This window comes from Quercus robur, chromosome 5 (genome assembly GCF_932294415.1).
Source record: "Quercus robur chromosome 5, dhQueRobu3.1, whole genome shotgun sequence".
Classification (NCBI taxonomy): domain Eukaryota; kingdom Viridiplantae; phylum Streptophyta; class Magnoliopsida; order Fagales; family Fagaceae; genus Quercus; species Quercus robur.
In genome coordinates this window covers 18,412,095-18,429,718 of record NC_065538.1, presented here as the reverse complement: position 1 = coordinate 18,429,718, position 17,624 = coordinate 18,412,095, and the positions used below count along the sequence as shown (strand labels likewise).

At 33.2% G+C, this 17,624-nt stretch overlaps 1 protein-coding gene across 1 annotated transcript; it reads right to left on the bottom strand.

The window, feature by feature from the left end:
• Positions 1-3,570: 3,570 nt before the first annotated feature.
• Positions 3,571-17,624, bottom strand: LOC126725356 (beta-amyrin synthase-like). The gene is made up of 17 exons (XM_050430024.1): positions 17,408-17,624; positions 10,694-10,879; positions 9,303-9,392; positions 8,963-9,160; positions 8,737-8,821; positions 8,340-8,506; positions 8,066-8,257; positions 7,875-7,988; positions 7,475-7,594; positions 7,232-7,354; positions 7,044-7,142; positions 6,512-6,568; positions 6,193-6,383; positions 5,775-5,952; positions 5,465-5,545; positions 5,281-5,364; positions 3,571-3,891 (listed from the first exon to the last, which is right to left on the bottom strand). Exons 1-17 carry the CDS (start codon positions 17,606-17,608, stop codon positions 3,769-3,771), a joined length of 2,289 nt encoding a protein of 762 aa, XP_050285981.1. The 5' UTR covers positions 17,609-17,624; the 3' UTR covers positions 3,571-3,768.

The window sequence follows — 17,624 nt, the reverse complement described above, 5'->3', positions numbered from 1 at the left end:
CGGTCCGAGGGTGAATCCCTCCTCGGACCTAATCAACGCAGTTCAAGCATGTATTCTAGCCACTAAAACAGCCCTCCAGGAAGCTCCATTGATGGGAACGTGCCGCACAAGCACACCAGAGGAAAGGAAACCCAAAATATCTAAGAAAAGGCTGCTACCACCGCATTAAATGCATTACAGCTGCTTTTCTGGCCGCATTTATGTGGAGAAGACCTCTGAATAGTGCTATCTTGGCTACCGCAACTCACAGAAAGCTAAAGAAGGTATCTGATGGGACAAGTACTCAAGTAATAACTCAGATGATCAACAAGTGTAGGATCAAGATAGTCTAGGAAGAGCTATATAATGTGAGAGACCTACCACGAAGGAGAGGGAGGAGAAACTCTAGAAAAGACACTGTAGCATTACAATCTGTAAGGATACTCAATTCCGATTGATTTTTGTATAAGGAGAACCTCCTCGGACTGGGAACCTATACATATTTGTGTCTATTGTTATATTAAACTTACCTCTTAAAATCATACTAGCCGTTGTCCAATTCATAAAGGCCCAATTCTTCACCTCACTCTCTACAAATTTATTGTTTTGGGCTCGTTGGGTCAGCATATCCCATATTTTCGGGTTTGGGCCACAAATAGAGACCCTACAATTACATTATAATCTAATTTTATAGTTTTATTTCCATTATTGAATACATTGCTTAGAGCATTAATTTCTCTCTCCCTCTTTCTCTCTGCTAGACAACCCGTCCTTCTCTCTGCTTCTTGCCGCTCATTGCCACCACCATCTCGATGGTGGTACTTTTCTCTCGGTATCATGGGTTTGCGATTTGGGACTAGATTCTCAACCCTCCTACACGATTTGAAAAGAAAAAAGTGATGTTAGATATTAAAGTTTGACTTGTCATTGGCAAAAAAAAAAAAAAAAAAAAAGAAAAAGAATATTTATTTATTATTTTATTAATGTTGGACTTGATTGAAAAGTAGAGAATTTCAGTGTTTAGAAATTTTAAAACAATAGTCTAAATCTCATAGTGGAAAATCAAGGTCAATAACCTCTCTTGTTTGATGGTTGCCATCTGGATAGTGGAAAATCATTAACTTAAAGATCCACTCTAGTGTCTAGGGATGGCAATTTAAATCCGATCCGTGGATACCCGGTCCGGCCCGATCCTAATGGCCCGGATTTTACCCGGTCCGATAAAGAATAGGGTCGGGTATGGGTTTTAAAAAAAAAACCCGAAGCGGATCTGGGTCAGGTTCGGATTTTATCAAAAAAATCTGAAACTCGACCCGAAACCCAGCCCGGATATGACCCAATTAAAAATGAAATTACCAAAAAAACCCTAGTATATATATAAACTTATAAACCCTAACTTATTCATTCTCTCATTCACCCAGCCCTACCCTAGCCACTCCTCCCACTCTCACTCACTCTCCTCTCATATCTCACGCCGTCGGCCATCGAATGTCAGCCGGCCCTCTCTCATGCTCTCAGCCTCTCGGTCTCACTCTCTTTGCCGAAGAAGACGAAGACGAAGACGAAAATCTAAGATTCTCGCCGCAAAACCTCTCCGATCTCACCTAGTTTCGTTCAATATTGCACCCTATATTTGCTTTGCACCGAGTTTAATGATAGCTGAAGCCAACGACCACAACCACGGTGATTACGGCAATGATTTTTGATGTTCTTCTTCCATTTTTTTTTATTTGATTAGTGGGTTTAGGGATTTAGGTTCTCTTTGTTTAACCTGTGGGTTTGGGATTTAGATTTAGTTGTTAAGATTTGATGTTCCTTGCACGTGCTTGTTTTAGATTTCGATTTCAAATGTATTTGGTTTCTGTGAATAGTTTGATTTTAGCTAGAATAGGTGCTAATCAAGAGGCAAATTTCCTTTTGTTTTCCAGTCCGCCTGTGGACTTGCTTAAGACCTTAGAGGATGACTGTAATGGAGTTTATTTCAACAGACTTTGTACTGATTTGGATGTAGTTGTTTAGTTTAATGATATCGTCCTTTTTAATCAAAAAAAAAAAAAAGTTTGATTTCACATGTATTTGGTTTCTGTGAATAGGAAATTTGAATGGGTATGGTGGATTTGATTTAAGATATACTTGGATTTGTTGTTTGTGCTCCTATGATTTTTTTTCTCAGGAAAACATAATTTATTTTTTTGATTGGGCCCCGGATTGGGCCACTATTAGGGGCTGAAGATTGGGCCCTGAGGTGGCCTGGCTGGGCGGGGCCCGATGTTGCGGGTCTGGGTCCCCGAAAAAAAATCCGTTTAATAAACGGGCCAGGTCTGGGCTGCGGGTCGGGTCCGGGTATGAAAAAACCCAGCCCGAACCCGACCCGTTGTCATTCCTACTAGTGTCTTTTCCAAATATAAAAATAAAGAAGACCATGAGTTCGGAGGTAGGAGGGAACCAGTAAGGGAGTTAATACTATATCGAAGGCTATTTCAATTTGACCTGGAAAACGAAATATTTTGATATCGATTAATATCAATGTACCATTTTGCGATTATTACTTTATATATATGCGTGTGCACACGCGTGTGTGTATTTATTTCGTTATGTCCACCACATTTTTACGATTTACGCCTTGAAAAGAGTTGCATTAATGAAAATAGTTGTAGTACATATTACTTACAAAACTCTCCAAGCTAAGTAGTAATTATGTACTAGAGCTTTTGACTCTTGCTAGCAACCGGTTCCATGAATATTTTCCAAGGGAGTCGATTCCATACCGTACCGGCCGGTACGGTCGGAATATATCGTACCGGTCAGCAATCCGGTATGTTCGACCCCTCTGTTTCGTACCGAAAAAAATACCGGCCGTACCGGCCAATTTCGGGCAATACCGGTCGGTACAGAAAAAAGTTTTTTTTTTTTTTTTTTTTTTTTTTTAAAGTTTTGTAATTTTTGAATTTTTGTTAGGGTAGAATGGTAACTTATTTGCATTAACTTATTAGTATTATTTATTTTCTTAGTATGCAATGGTAACTTTTAAGCTTTTTATTTTTTATATTGTGTTTTTATTTTTTTTTAATTGATACTAAAGTCTAAAATCATGAATAATTAGTTCTGAATTGAGGAAATGTTTTATGGTAAACTTTTATATTTATTATAATACACACACACACACACACACACACACATATATATATATATATATATATTTATTTATTTATCTATAAATATAAAAAATAGCGGTAAATCGGAAACGGTACACCGGTATTGACCGGTATCCGAAATATATCGTACCGCTGGCCAAACCGGTACAACCTCAGATACGGTATTGACTCCCTTCATATTTTCTCCTCATTAGTCTTTGGATTCGCACTTGAGCCTCCAATTGCAAATTACTAGTCTCCTTGGCAAGTTTGGGTTGCTCCAATGTTTTCCAAGCTCCAATCAATACTCAAACTCTTCAACACTTCCTCTCTTGTTCAGACTCCAGATAATACATGTAAATTGGCATGGCACATAAGCTAACAAACAAATGAAACGGACTACAATACCATGTCCGAGAATCAAACCTAAAAGCTTAACTTTCCAAAGTGAAACCAGTAAACAAACACCCAGTCCATCATTATTTAACAATACCATATAATATTGTATATCTTACTCCCATTTATTTTGGAGGCCATAATAAACTTCTACACATACATCAACAATTGCTAAAGAGATAGAAAGTATTGGTGAATAAGACAGAAAAGTAAATGACACAATAGTAAGAGAATCAACAACTCGCAACGCCGCTCTGAGTTACATTGTTTTGGATGGCAATGGAACACACTTGCGGTATTCTGCAAGAGCCCACAATGGGAAAACATTTCTGTATGCTGAATAGTGCAACATACAATTCTTCATGTGGACTCCGGTGGTTTCCTGCCACAACAGAAAGTAATAAATGGTTAGAAAGTACTGGAAGTAAAATTAAAGCATGATATAGAAAGTCACTTTGCCTTTCTCACTTTTCTGTCTGAAAATAGAAAATCATAGATCAATTAGTTGTCTCTCTATGCAACCTAATGTTCAATAGACAAGGCCAAAAATTGTGTTCTATAACACAATAATGAGTTCTGAGAAACACTAGTTTGACCCCAATTATGGCTAATTACCAATTGAAACACACCAGTTAAGATCCCCAATTACCACTAATTACAAGTTTTAAGAAAAATTCAAAATTATCCCCAATTAGCTAATTAGCCAATTGATTAAAATTTTAATATTACTTATATGGGAAATATAAAACTGTCAACAAATCAATGTTTTTTTCCATAAAAAGTTTCTAAAAACATTTCCTAAGTGAATGTTCATAGAAATTCCGTTAACGAAATCCATTGAGTAATTGCAACGATATACTCAACAAAATAGCAAATCCCACAAACTCACAAACCCAAACACCATGAAGTGGGATTTACATAGAGAGAAAAATCCACAATGTGCAAAAAACTCTCTGAGGCCTATAACACCAAAACCAATTTACTAGTAAGAATAGTAGTATACATTACACATACAAAACCTCCAAGTTCTAAGAGTAGAAATACCCAAGCTCCCTGCTCTTGCCAGCAACTGATTGCACCAATCATTTCTCCTTTCTGGCTTTTGGTTCAGAAAGTTTAGCCATCAATCACAAGTCCAAGCTTCCTTGGACATTTCAAGGCATCTTGAAAATCTCTAGAGATTACTCCTATGGTTTCGAGTGTCAAGCTTCAGCAAATATCACTCAAGGAATCTATATGAATGGCTTGGGTCTCCTATATATCTATGGATATGGCAATTTAAGAGATTGAAGGTGTGAGACTACCATAGGTTTTGCATTGAGGAACACTCTTTAATTTAAGAATTCTTAGGGTAATTTCATCGGCACTGCAAGATGTATAAGAGGGGTAACTGGATTGGAGCTTTAGGGAAGGAAAGTAACAATTTTTTCTCAAGTTACAATTTTCAATCAACCAAATTACTCATGCATTTCTCATAAATATTTTTTAAAACTATACTTCCGTTTGAAATTCATCTGACATTCCCATTTTTGCTGTACCAAAATCCTCCAACCAACTCCAATTTTCAGCATTTGACCCTCTGATCTCATATGCGATACAACTTGATTAAAAAAAAAAACATGTAAATGCTTGCACGTACAATAAAAATTGACTCAATATCTGCCTACACTCGAAATTCCGAACAAACTCTATGTTCATGCCATTTTTCGTATTTCTACTTAGTATCATTTTCCTCCATTTTGTTCTTTGAAGCAATGTTAAATAAACAAACCTGTTGAGGAAAATCTCCATCTTCCAATTGGGAATTGATTATCAATTTTGCTGAGCGGTGAAGAGGTGTTGGGTCTCTTTCAGCCTATTACAAGTAAAACATTGTTCTTAGAATTATTAAAACCAAAAAAAAAATCATACAATAACTTGATATGTGATGACAATTTTCTAAACCATAAACTAACCTGTCCAGCATGAATAAGGCCCATCATAGCCCAAGCAATTTGTACCAAATTCGATTGGTTTCCTTCAAGAGGTATGTATTCCTATATAACCCAGCATTGAAAATTTGTTAATTTACTTTTGATCAAAGAATCAACACATCATCCAGAATCTCAAGAAATACAAAGAAAGACATTTCTTTGATTAATTGATCTTCAAAAACTTCATTGAACCAAAAATCATACAGAAATAACTATTGATGCAATGGAAGATGTTGAATATGAGAAGAAAAAAAATCAAAAGGCTTACAACCAATCGATGGTGAAACATTACCATTTTTGGGCATGAAAGATAGCTCTCTCCCCAACCACCATCACCTTTTTGTGTTTTGAGAAGAAAATCAACTCCTTTGCGCATGGCAGGACAATTGTAGTAAGTTTTTCCAGCTGCAGCTAACCCGCCAAGGGCAAACCATGTACCATACAAAAAACAGATTCCCCAGTTTCCATTCCTACGACAAAGACCCGTCATGTGATTGATTCGTAGTAGTACACTATATATAACCATGAAAATAATAATAATAGTAAAAATAATAATATATTCAACATTCAAACTTATTTAGAGTTCATTTGAAAATATATTTTTTTGTGGAAATAAGGCAGTAAAAACTGTACATAAGTAAATAAGTTAAAAATTTCAAAGAAAAGGACTTTGCCAAGCAAACTCCTAGTAAACCAGTAGAAAAACATACCACGAACCATCTAACATTTGCATGTTTTCAATGTATCTGACAGCATTTGTAATGAAATCCTCAATTTCTTTCTTCCTGTGCTCAGGGTACAACGTCTTAAACAAAACTAAAGCTTGGATTGCTGACGCGGTGCATTCAACATATTCATGCTCAATGATAATGTCAGCATAGAATTCTACGGGATTAAGCATCTAAGAGAGACAACGAAAATGTTAAAAATTTTCCACTAATATAAGATAGTTAATATATAATATATATCTATTGATAATTTTCGAGTATTTTCAAAAGAACATGCCAACGCCTATGTTAAGGTACTAACTTCCAACCATTCTTGAGCTCCTGCAGGCTCCCAGGCAGCCAAACCACCATTTTTACTCTGCATTATTGAAATAAACGTAGTGAAATACTAAGGAAAGAAACAAGACCAAAAAAAAAAAAAAAATGAAGAAGAAAGAAAGAAATAAAGAAACATTAACAGAGTTCCTTTAGAGTGAGTATCAAAAGGCTATGAGATGTGATTATCTCTGGATTTGGACAAGTAATTTTCTTGTTAAATATTTATGGATCCACAATAACCAAGGGTAGCATTGACTTCCTATTCTTGCGTACATGTAAAATAAGCAAACATAAAGATACAACCTTATGATGGACAAAATGGTTAAAAATCTCATGTATTGGTTCCTAATTCTTAAAAAAGCTCTAGGTCCACATCTGAGAGGAATGTTAGAATAATGGTTAAATTGTAAAGTTCATCTTTTCTTGAAAGCTTAAGCTTTCACTACAAGTGGTATTTTTTTTTTGATAAGTCACTACAAGTTGTAATTATTATGCTAGGAAAAGTTAATCCTCACCTGTAAATAAAGTATGATATTTACAGCATCAAACAATTGCTCAGGTTCCATTTTCTCACCAACAATCCCAGGTGGCATCCTTGACAAAAGCAAGCAGCACTGTGAAGTATAAGAGAATATATTGTCACAGTGATTATGGACACAAAGCAACACTAAAATTTGAGGAAGCGCTAAACAGAGTTAATTACCCTCAAACATTCTGCAGTGCAATCAGAAACTTGTAATCCATTATCTTGATCAGAGAAAGTCCATGATCCCTTAGAAATGTGACGATACATTCTTTTAAAGTCTCCAAGAGGATTGTCCCTGACCTTTACATTGTTTAAAGGAAATACAATAACTCTAAATGAAAATTGGTTAATGAATTTTTTTAATTAAAAGTGGAGACTTTTTCCATTGCAAAAAGATGATTTAAGGATTGAAAATTGAACCTGAGATTTTTTTAAGAAGTCGTGCCCTCTCGCCAACACAGGGCCAATTTCATTTGTGAGATCACTAGCAATAAGAGCTTGAATAGCCAAACTAGCATCCCACGATTGACTACCAAAACTCTGCAAACAAATTGCATATATCAAAGTCAACATTTCCTTTCTTTTTTCTACATAAATATATAAAGCTAGAAAATCAGAATTCTGGGCTTATACTCAGTTTTAAATGTATCATTTGGTCAAATATATGTAAGTCAACACAGTTCCATCTATATATAACCAAATCTATAAAAAAATTATTTTAAGAAGTATCAACATTAATGGTTCAACATTAACTCAAATTTAAGTATTCAATAGATAGGTAAAAAGTTCCACAATTGTTTTGCAAAACAGGTGTACTAACTTGCATCTTGATTCCATCTTCAGCAACCCATATGTATTCTTTCAACCTAGCAAGATGCTTCTTGAAATAATCCCCATCTGGATCATCAACCCAACAGCAAAGCATAGATATTGCCTGTTCAATGCAAATGGCATTCGAAGTAATGTTAAACATGTCTATTTCTTTTCTTAAGTATTTTAGAATCACATTACCTTTCCAACACCCCCAATGGTAATGTATCTACTAACTTCATCTTCATAATGAATGTGCTCCATTGTTACTTGAAGTGCTTTCTCTCTGACAAACTTATTTAATGGCCAACGAGTAAGAAATGGCTCAGCTAATATGTATAGACTATCCCAAAGCATATCTTGTATCCAAAATTTGGGACAATAGACATCCTCCTGTAAAAATAGTTTTGCACAATCAAGATGACATAGTTTTTCATAAGTATCAACCATGAGGAGAAAATTAAGGTAAGCTCACCTTTGCACATAGATTACGCACTTTTCTCCAATTAACTTCACTGTAAGGTTGAGTGTAGAGTTCTTCCCTTAATTGAAGAATAAGAGATGTGATTGGCCCAACAAACCTTTTCCCGTATAAGTATGAAAAAGGCATGTACACCACCCGACAGTAGACCCACATTTTTGCTACATTTTAGGCACCAAAAAATTGATAAGTTTTATATAAGTAGAATTGGTTGTATTATCCAAAAAAGAAGTAAAACCTCTATAGTGACAGAGGCATCAAATAGAGTTGCAAACCCTGTTTCGACATTGGATTAACTGATTTAAAAAAACATTCCACTATGGAATAAGGAATTGAATACACTAAACTCTATTGATGTTCAACGAAGAAGTATGCAAATGTTGTTATAAACCTGGATGAATGGGAAGAAAGGTGGGAAGGAGCCAAAATTCTGGGGGCATTGGGTTGGTTCCACTCCATTCAAACAAACCAAGTATCTGAAATTTAGGATCATTGCATACTAGCATTAATTCTCAATAAATGGTCATAGTTAATGTGAATTTTTGAAACTTTAAAAATATTCCTTTCCCAACTGGTGAAAGCGATATGATTAGAATCTTCACAAAAAATGGTCATACCGAAAGCCAAGCCTTTCCCCAAGAAGGTATGTGTGTTGCACCACCATGATCAAGGATCCATTTTCGTGCTCTTACACAAGCACTGTCCTGACCACCATCAGGTCCTTCCCCAAGCATACGCATGCAAATGTAGTTGAAAACTGTACAGAACATGATGCTATGGCCTTCTATGTGAAGTCCCCAACCACCGTCTTCATTCTAAATATATAAATTTATAGCATAAGTGCTACACATGAAGTTTGAACTAAAAAAATTTAAAACAAAAGACACAAGTAAAATATTCGTCAAAACTCTAATCCTATTAGTGCAATTGACATGTAGAACTTCCGAGAATAAGTACCTGATGGTTGTATATGTAACGAAGTATTTCTTTTCGATACTCAGCGGGGAAAACCATATTAATATGTCCTGTAATGTACAAACAAAATACCTGCATTTTTTTGAATCAATTACATGACCAGTACTAGTAACATTGAGCTAAAAAAACAAACAACTCACTGGCCACGGACATGCATATTATGAACCAATTATAGTCTATTTTTTTTTTTAATGGATTATTGTCTAGATAATAGTTTTATTTGAGTAATGCTACATTTATAAAATTTTGACAATAATTTTACAACAAATTTTAGGTGGTAAGCTGTTACTGGTCCTAACTAGCGGATGTTCCACACGATGCACATATTCGTTATTAGTTATTTTATAATAATCATATGTGTTATAATGTTTGGAAAATCAATTTTGATTATATATTATATGTCACTAAAATAATGAAGAAAAAAAATTGTAATGCAATATATCCATTAGTAATCATAATTAATTAGACCCTAAAAATGTCACCACATGCCTTTTTTTATTTTATTAGGCGTACATGTATATTTTGTTCTTAGATTTGACATTTTCAATATTTAACATCTTATTATTTCTTTCTCTCTTTCTTAGAAGTATTTCTTTATAATAATAAAAAAGTAAACTTTTGAAGGCTGAAAATCAAAGATTTAAGTTTTTTAATTTTTAAAACTAAATATAAATGTTAAGAGACTTAAAAAATATAACAACAATTGAACAGAGAAATATAAAATTATATTATTTCATATCTCAAGTTTAATTTTACATACATCAGAGTAACTTATTCACTTACAAAGATTAAGCATTTTTCAAAAATATACTAAATAAACACACACAAAAACATGTATAAGGGCTCGATGTCTTTATGCATGCACCCAAAACCAAAGCCAATCTCATACTATTGATATTTTGTGAAATTGAAATATATATAAAATAACATGAAAAGCTAACATTGAATTGAGAAAACCTTTCATTTTTGATATTTGTAAAATTAAAAGTGAAAGAGTTCAAGAAGTTGGAAAAGGGAGTGGAACCAAAATCTTTTAATCTTATGCATTTATGGCTTAAACTGATCACTAATAAGAAAATGGAGGTGAAATGCTAAATGAAAAACTGCTCATACAACTGCTCATATATATTGACTTAGGCTTATCACTGACATCACTTTTTTATCCACCAATAACAATCTACAACCTTGAATTTGTTGTGAAATTTTTTTGAAACTATTGTGAATGTAGCATGACACTTATTACTTGTTTATGTTTCACAAAGAGCTATACTAATATATGCTGGTTTTTTCCTGCACATATTGTCAAAACAATATCTATTTTTATTAAGCATAAGATCACAGTATTTGGAAATGATCACAACGATTTAACTTACAAAGGGAGGATGGAAAAACATTGGGCCAGCATTTTCAGCAGGCCAATGGCCATCACAAGACTGCAAGGCGGCATAGAAATGGACAGCCCTCCTCAATGCACTCGTAGCCTTTTCATATGTGATTTCCTCTTCATCCAAAATCTTTACTGGGGGAACTGTTTGCTTGAAGTTTTTCTCTCTCAAAAACTACAATCATTTCAACAATTTCTAAAGTATTAGCTATTATGGATCCAATTGTTTGGTTGGTTGCTTTAAGGGAACCAATAGCTCCAAATTGATAAATAGACTACATCAGGGAGCTCAAATCTACATGTTAGATTAACTAACTATTTAATCATAAACCAAGAGCCTTGTAACTTAATTGGCACATCTATATCTGCAAAAAGTGCTTGATGATCTAGGGGGGAAAGGGTTCAAGTTACAGTGTTAGCAGTATATTGTAACTATCTAGATAAAATAAGATAAATATTTTCCTATCATCTATTAGTAAAACTAACCATTATTCAAACTAATTTACTTGAATATATCTCTACCATCATTTATCCAATAATCCAAATAAAATAAGCACATAAAATTTGCAAACTCAATTCTAAGAAATTATAATTTTAGTATCAAAAAGTGTAATAGTAATAGAATTTCATCTCCTAAAGCAAATTGCCAAAACAATATTTATAACTTTAGGCACCATATTATGTTAGAAATATAGTCCACTGAACATTGAGCAATGACACTTTTTAATCAGTTCACTTGAACACTAAAATATTCAAGGTTGTGTTTATTTTGGTGTAAAATATTCAAAATGTTCAATTATTTGCAAAACCGCCAGAATGATCAAAATATCATTAGAATATCCAAATGACTAAAATACCCCCAAAACATTCAAAATTATCAACATAGTCCTTGAACCACCAAAATGACCAAGGTAGACTTTTGAACCTCAAAAATGACCAAAATTTAACCGAAGTCTATTAAATGACTAAAATGCCCCTTAAAATGTCCAAATTTATCTAATAAACCCTTGGAAGTTGGAATGAAAAAAATGATCAACATAGCCTTAAAACCTCAAAAATTGCAAAAATACCATGAAATCCTCTAAGACTTGCTATTGGGAATTAAATTAAAATGATCAAAATATCAATTGTATCTAGTCCAAGTAACAATATTATGAAAAAAATTGGATTGGCTAAAAGGTCTCTTTAAGGGACTAAACTAACATGCTTGAAAGAATATAATGAGAATTCACTATAAAATTATTAAGTTTATGTGATCCTTTAAAAATTCTTTGTCCTTTTAGTGGTTCTTGGGCTATTTTAGTAATTTTTGTGATTTTAGAGGTTTTGAGAGTATTTTAGTCGTTTTTAGAGGTTCAAGGAGGTTCTGGTGGTTACAAATGTATTTATTAATTTTTTTTTAAAAAAAAATAGACATTTTAGGAGTATTTTGGTCATTTTCATGGTTTCAGGGGGTATTTGGGTTATTTTGGAGGTTTCAGAGATATTTTGATCATTTAGTTAGCTCCTGAGGTATTTTGGTCATTTAGTGTCTTTAGGGCTATTATGGTCATTTAGTGTCTTTAGGGCTATTATGGTCATTTTACGTAATACTAAAATTGGAAAAAAAAATTCAATGCATTTTTAGGAATGCAACCTAACATTGAAAAATAAAATGTTTTCTTTGAAAATGTTTTCAAACCAAAAAAAATTTTAAGCCAAAACGAAGGTGGCAAAAATGATAGTAAAAAGAAATCTAAATCCAATTTTCCATTTGAATTTCATCTTCGGGTAATGTATGGTGTACTATATGTTTGATTGAGTTTTTTATTTATAACTTTTTAGTCTTTATGTACAATTTTTTAAACCAATATTTTTTCCAGTATAACAGTACTTTAGCCACCTTTCACCAAATAACTAAATTGGGTGTTAATTATATTGTTGAAAAGATCACCATAATGCAAGTCCAAATGAAAGTACAATTAGTGAAAATGTGATGTTAGGGATAATATAAATTTTACTGCGCAATTCTTACAAACTATCCATTTTTAAATTTAAAAAATAATGTAATTAAGAAATTTATTTATTTTATTTTTGATATGGAAACAATCGCTTTTATTGTCACGTCAATTTGTAAACTTTTTAAAAATAAATGTAGTAGTTTAGTTAGAGACGCAATGGGGCGAGACATGGCCGAAGAATGGGGTCTTCACCCCTACCTCACATAATGGAGAGTTTTCCTGTCCCATCCCTACCCCATGGGGCCCTACAAAGTCCCGCTCCACCCCGTAAAACTCTATTTATTAATTTTCCCTACAACTATTACAATTTTTTTTAATAAAACATATTTTATTAATAATTATATACTTGAAATTACAACTAAATTTATCCCATCAAATCAAAATAAATTTTAGCAAAAACTAAACAATATTATCCAAGTGTTTAACAAGACAATATCACAACAAAAACAAAAATTTCATAATATAACATATGACAAAATAGAGGCAGAGAGCCACTTTGAGTAGAATAAAATAAGCTAATATTGATATGTTTGTTTAAATAATAGGAATTTAGGGTATAAAAAAAATTTACAATTATAACTCTTATCAATGAGGGGATAGGGTGGGGTAGGTCTAAAAAGTCTAAACCCATCCTAGCTCTGCCCCATGATGCGAGACTAAAATCTCGTCCTAACCCCGCCCCACCACCTTTGAGAGGTAGGGAAAACCCGCGCTAGATGAAAAAAGGAGGAATTGGTCAAGCGAGGTAAGGCAAAATTGCCATCCCTAGTTTTAGATTTTCCTTAATGTAATATAAGGCATGATCAAAAAATGAAGTAAATCACATTAATTATTGATGAATCACCAACAAAAGAATAAATATATCAATTAAAAAGAAAATTGACATATTACTCAACCAACTAACAAGTTAGGTCATACGAGTTTATGTTTGATTCGCTTAGCTACAAGTCAAATTAGGTATGAGTCAGAAATTTATTGTAGCAAATTGGATTGCTATATCAATGCCTATTGTACGAGTCAAACATTTATTGTAATGAGCCAAGAAAAAACTCAACTCACATTTATGTCATATCCCAAAATAACTAATCTAAGCACAATTGAAGTTCTTTATAGTCAATAAATATATATATATATATATATATATATATATAAGCAGAGACCTCATACAGAAGTGTATAAGGTCTTGTCAAGTAGCGCTCTAATTTTGCATTTAGTATTTTTTTACCTCTTTCATTAATTTTTTTTACCTCTTGCATTTAGCACTCATAAGAAGTTAAATCAAAATCAAACCACAAAAATCATATAAAAATCACCAAATTAGAGTTTAAATTATAATTAAAATTTTAAAAGAAATCTAGGCACAATTGCACAAAAATTCCATGTAACTAAGTCATACTCAAGAGTAATAGACCTTTTTTCCTTTGTATAAATAGGGGGGCCACAATGGGATGGGGGGCTAACAATTTTCTCTCTAAAATATTTATTGTAGGAACATAAAAGTTTTCCATTGTAAACTTTTCACGTTTAAAGAACATGACTTGCCAACTAATCAAACTAGAGTTTTTAATACCTACAACAATTTCACAACATCAAGAACAAACCCCAATGTATATAGTGTCAAATTCCATAGTCTCCTGTTACATCAAATGAGTGTTTAATTTTTCTCACAAATATTGAGTAGTAAAACTTCTGGGCCATAGTCTCAACTACAACTCTCAATCATGTTGGACTTGGATGACACCTTTCCACAACGTATCATTATGAGATGTAGAAAAAATTTGGAGTGTACGCAACGTTTAGTGTGGATGGGAAGAAATTTCATCCTATTCCAATTGGTTAGGCCAGTAAGGGACCTATTCCATTTTAATGATCCTGGAATTTTGTATACAAGTAATAATCAAGGAAACTTTTGCCTAAAATAAGTCGGACTTTTGGCAAGAGAGAAAATTGATGTCTAGACAAATCAAGCTAAGGCCAACCAAAATGGACCATATTCTTAATTTCTTATCTCAATTTGTTCCATGTACAAGACTTACAATCAATGCTTGGTATATAAAAGTTGAACATCTTATCTAATGTCTATCCTCTGAAAGCTTGAGAAAAAATTCATTTAAACCAACACAATATATAAATTATAAAGGAATTAAAGAAAAATTGTCAAAAATAATGAAAATTTAATCCGTGCTTAAATTCTTATAAGGATGAACACAATAGCAATATCCTTTAAAAAAAAAAAAAAAAGATAAAAAAAGAATCTATGCTTATTTTGTACATATGATAAAGTCCTATCACAAAGTTTTTTTAGACTCATGCTGATTAGTGATTGGGAGTTATAAAGGAATAATCATCAATATATATATATATATATATATATATATATATATAAAAGCAGAGATCTCATGCGGGAGTAAATGAGGTCTTGCCAAGTGACGCTCTAATTTTGTATTTAGCATTTTTTTTACCTCTTTAATTAAGTTTTTTTTTTTTTTTTTTTTTTTTTACTGTTACTCAAAAGTTTACATTAACTTATTTTACTGTTATCTCATTAATCTCTCATTTATTGCCTAAGCTTACATCACACATTTCTCTCTTTTTCATGTCTTTTAGCATACCCACCTTTTTAATATTTTTAACAAAAAGCAACAAAAAAAAAAAAAAAAAATTAAGGACTAATAGTAATAACTAACCAGATAAGGCTTTGGAGAGAGATAGAGAGACATAAAAATATTGTGGATTGTTAAATAAACGTATTGTTTCACTACATATTTCCAAAATAAAAGACCTGAGACTAACAAAACATTTGAAAAAGAGAGAAAGAGAAATCTAAGGGGCTACCGCCTCCATCATATTGGCCTCCCACCACCATCAAGACGCCGAAACCCCAATGGGTATTTTTTCTTCTTTTTAAATTAGGGGATTAAATATGATTTAGATTTGGGTCATTTGGTTGGATAATTTTTGTTTTGGGTATATAAGTAGAGAGAATACTTGGTATGCAATGTAAAGTCATATTCTACCATGTTTTTAAATCATCTATAAGACACATGCATACACACTTGCCCACACCATGTTTTAATGTCGCACTATTGATGAGTAAAAGACAATGAAAGGGTTGGACATACTTTTTGTGGGGGCCATTTTTTTTTGGAGTGGAAAACTCTTGTACTCCCATTCTTTTTTTACGTGCGTCCCACATCGAAGAAGACTCCTTCCCCCTTTTGCCTTATAAGTGTGAGCTCAAGAGAAAAAAGTACCATCAATTACCTTTTCACGCTTATAAGGCAGAGGGGGGAAGGAGTCTTCTTCGATGTGGGACGCACGTAAAAAAAGAATGGGAGTACAAGAGTTTTCCACTCCAAAAAAAAAATGGCCCCCACAATAAAAGGAGAAGAAGACTCCTTCCCCCCTCTGCATTATAAGCGTGAGTTGAAGAGAAAGGAATACCATCAGTTATTAACTTCTTCGATGTGAGACACACATAAAAAAAGGATGGGAGTACAAAACTGATGGTAGCTCACGCTTATAAGGCAGAGGGGGGAAGGAGTCTTCTTCGATGTGGGACGCACGTAAAAAAAGGATGGGAGTACAAGAGTTTTCCACTCCAAAACAAAAATGACCCCCACAATAAAAGGAGAAGAAGACTCCTTCCCCCCTCTGCCTTATAAGCGTGAGTTGAAGAGAAAGGAATACCATCAGTTATTAACTTCTTCGATGTGGGACACACGTAAAAAAAAGATAGAAGTACAAGAGTTTCCCACTCCAAAAAAAAACGGCCCCCACACCTTTATTTCATAGTATTAAATTTGTGAACACAACACAAATTAGTTGATTTTCATGGTGCCGTTACTCTTTTGCATTTATTTTTTGTTTCATTATTTAAAAAATAATAATAATCTTACACGATAAATATGCAGTGAAACTACTAAATTAATTTTTAATACCTTAAAATGTATATGTTTCTTTACTCTAATTTAGTTTACCTTTTTTTTTATAATATATGTACAACACTATCCAAAACCGTCTTATATAAAATATTACGAAATTATCTGTGTATCGCATGGACAACTTACTAGTTATTTATAAATCTCGGATTGACCTAGTATATGCTTAATGTGGCACTTAGCACACACATTGGGCATTGGCTTTAACAAATGTTTGACATATTTGTTATGTGACTATTGGAACATTTAAAAACTTTTATGTCAGTTGTAATTTTTAGAAATTTCTTTTAGCTATTGATTTATTGAACATTATATCTGTTAGTTGTAATCTTGGTTTGTCAAGTTTTTTTTTTTGGTTTATGAGAGAATATTCAATGAAATTCATATTTATTACTAAGGGGTGTTTGTATAAGTTGTTGTAAAATGGTGTTTTGAGTTTAAAATGAGTGTTTGTAAAAAGCTAGGAGAAATTATAATTTAAAAACACACTTTTAGGATCCCAAATTGTTTTTCCAAGTGGACTCTAAATCCCTTTTACATGATAATTGTTAAACTTTTGTGTGGCCCTGCACAATTGTAAAGTGAAGTTTCAGGTGTTCAGCTCTTAATTAGGCTTGGGGTGCGAAACTTTTGAACAGGGGAAAGTTTGTGACTATATGACAAGAAAAAGAAAAAAAAAAAAAAAAAATCAATACCTTTTCTGTAGAGAAAGCTATATTAATCGATATAGAAGGAGAAAGAAGAGCTAGTGTAAGAGGGTACCTTCATTCGCCATAGAAGATCACTGCTAGCCCTGACTTGACGTCGATTCTTGTAGAAATTTTGGCGAGCCTCTTCAACTTCAGCTCGCTCTTCTGGGGTACCAGCCTCAGGGTCAAACACCCATGTTTGTCTTCCGGTAAAGTTATTTGTACTAAAGAGGTAAGGGTCATTGCTACCCTCTCCTATCTTCAACCTCCACATTCTTTTTTAGCTTGAA

Bases quoted from the DNA above. Each gene is read 5' to 3' on its own strand.
- LOC126725356 (XM_050430024.1), bottom strand. From the start codon at position 17,608: ATGTGGAGGTTGAAGATAGGAGAGGGTAGCAATGACCCTTACCTCTTT. The intron at 7,355-7,474 runs GTTCAATTTTCA...AACAATGTAAAG, and splicing joins ACTTCTTAAAAAAATCTCAG to GTCAGGGACAATCCTCTTGG. The intron at 3,892-5,280 runs GTTTGTTTATTT...CTGTTGTGGCAG, and splicing joins ATGGAGATTTTCCTCAACAG to GAAACCACCGGAGTCCACAT.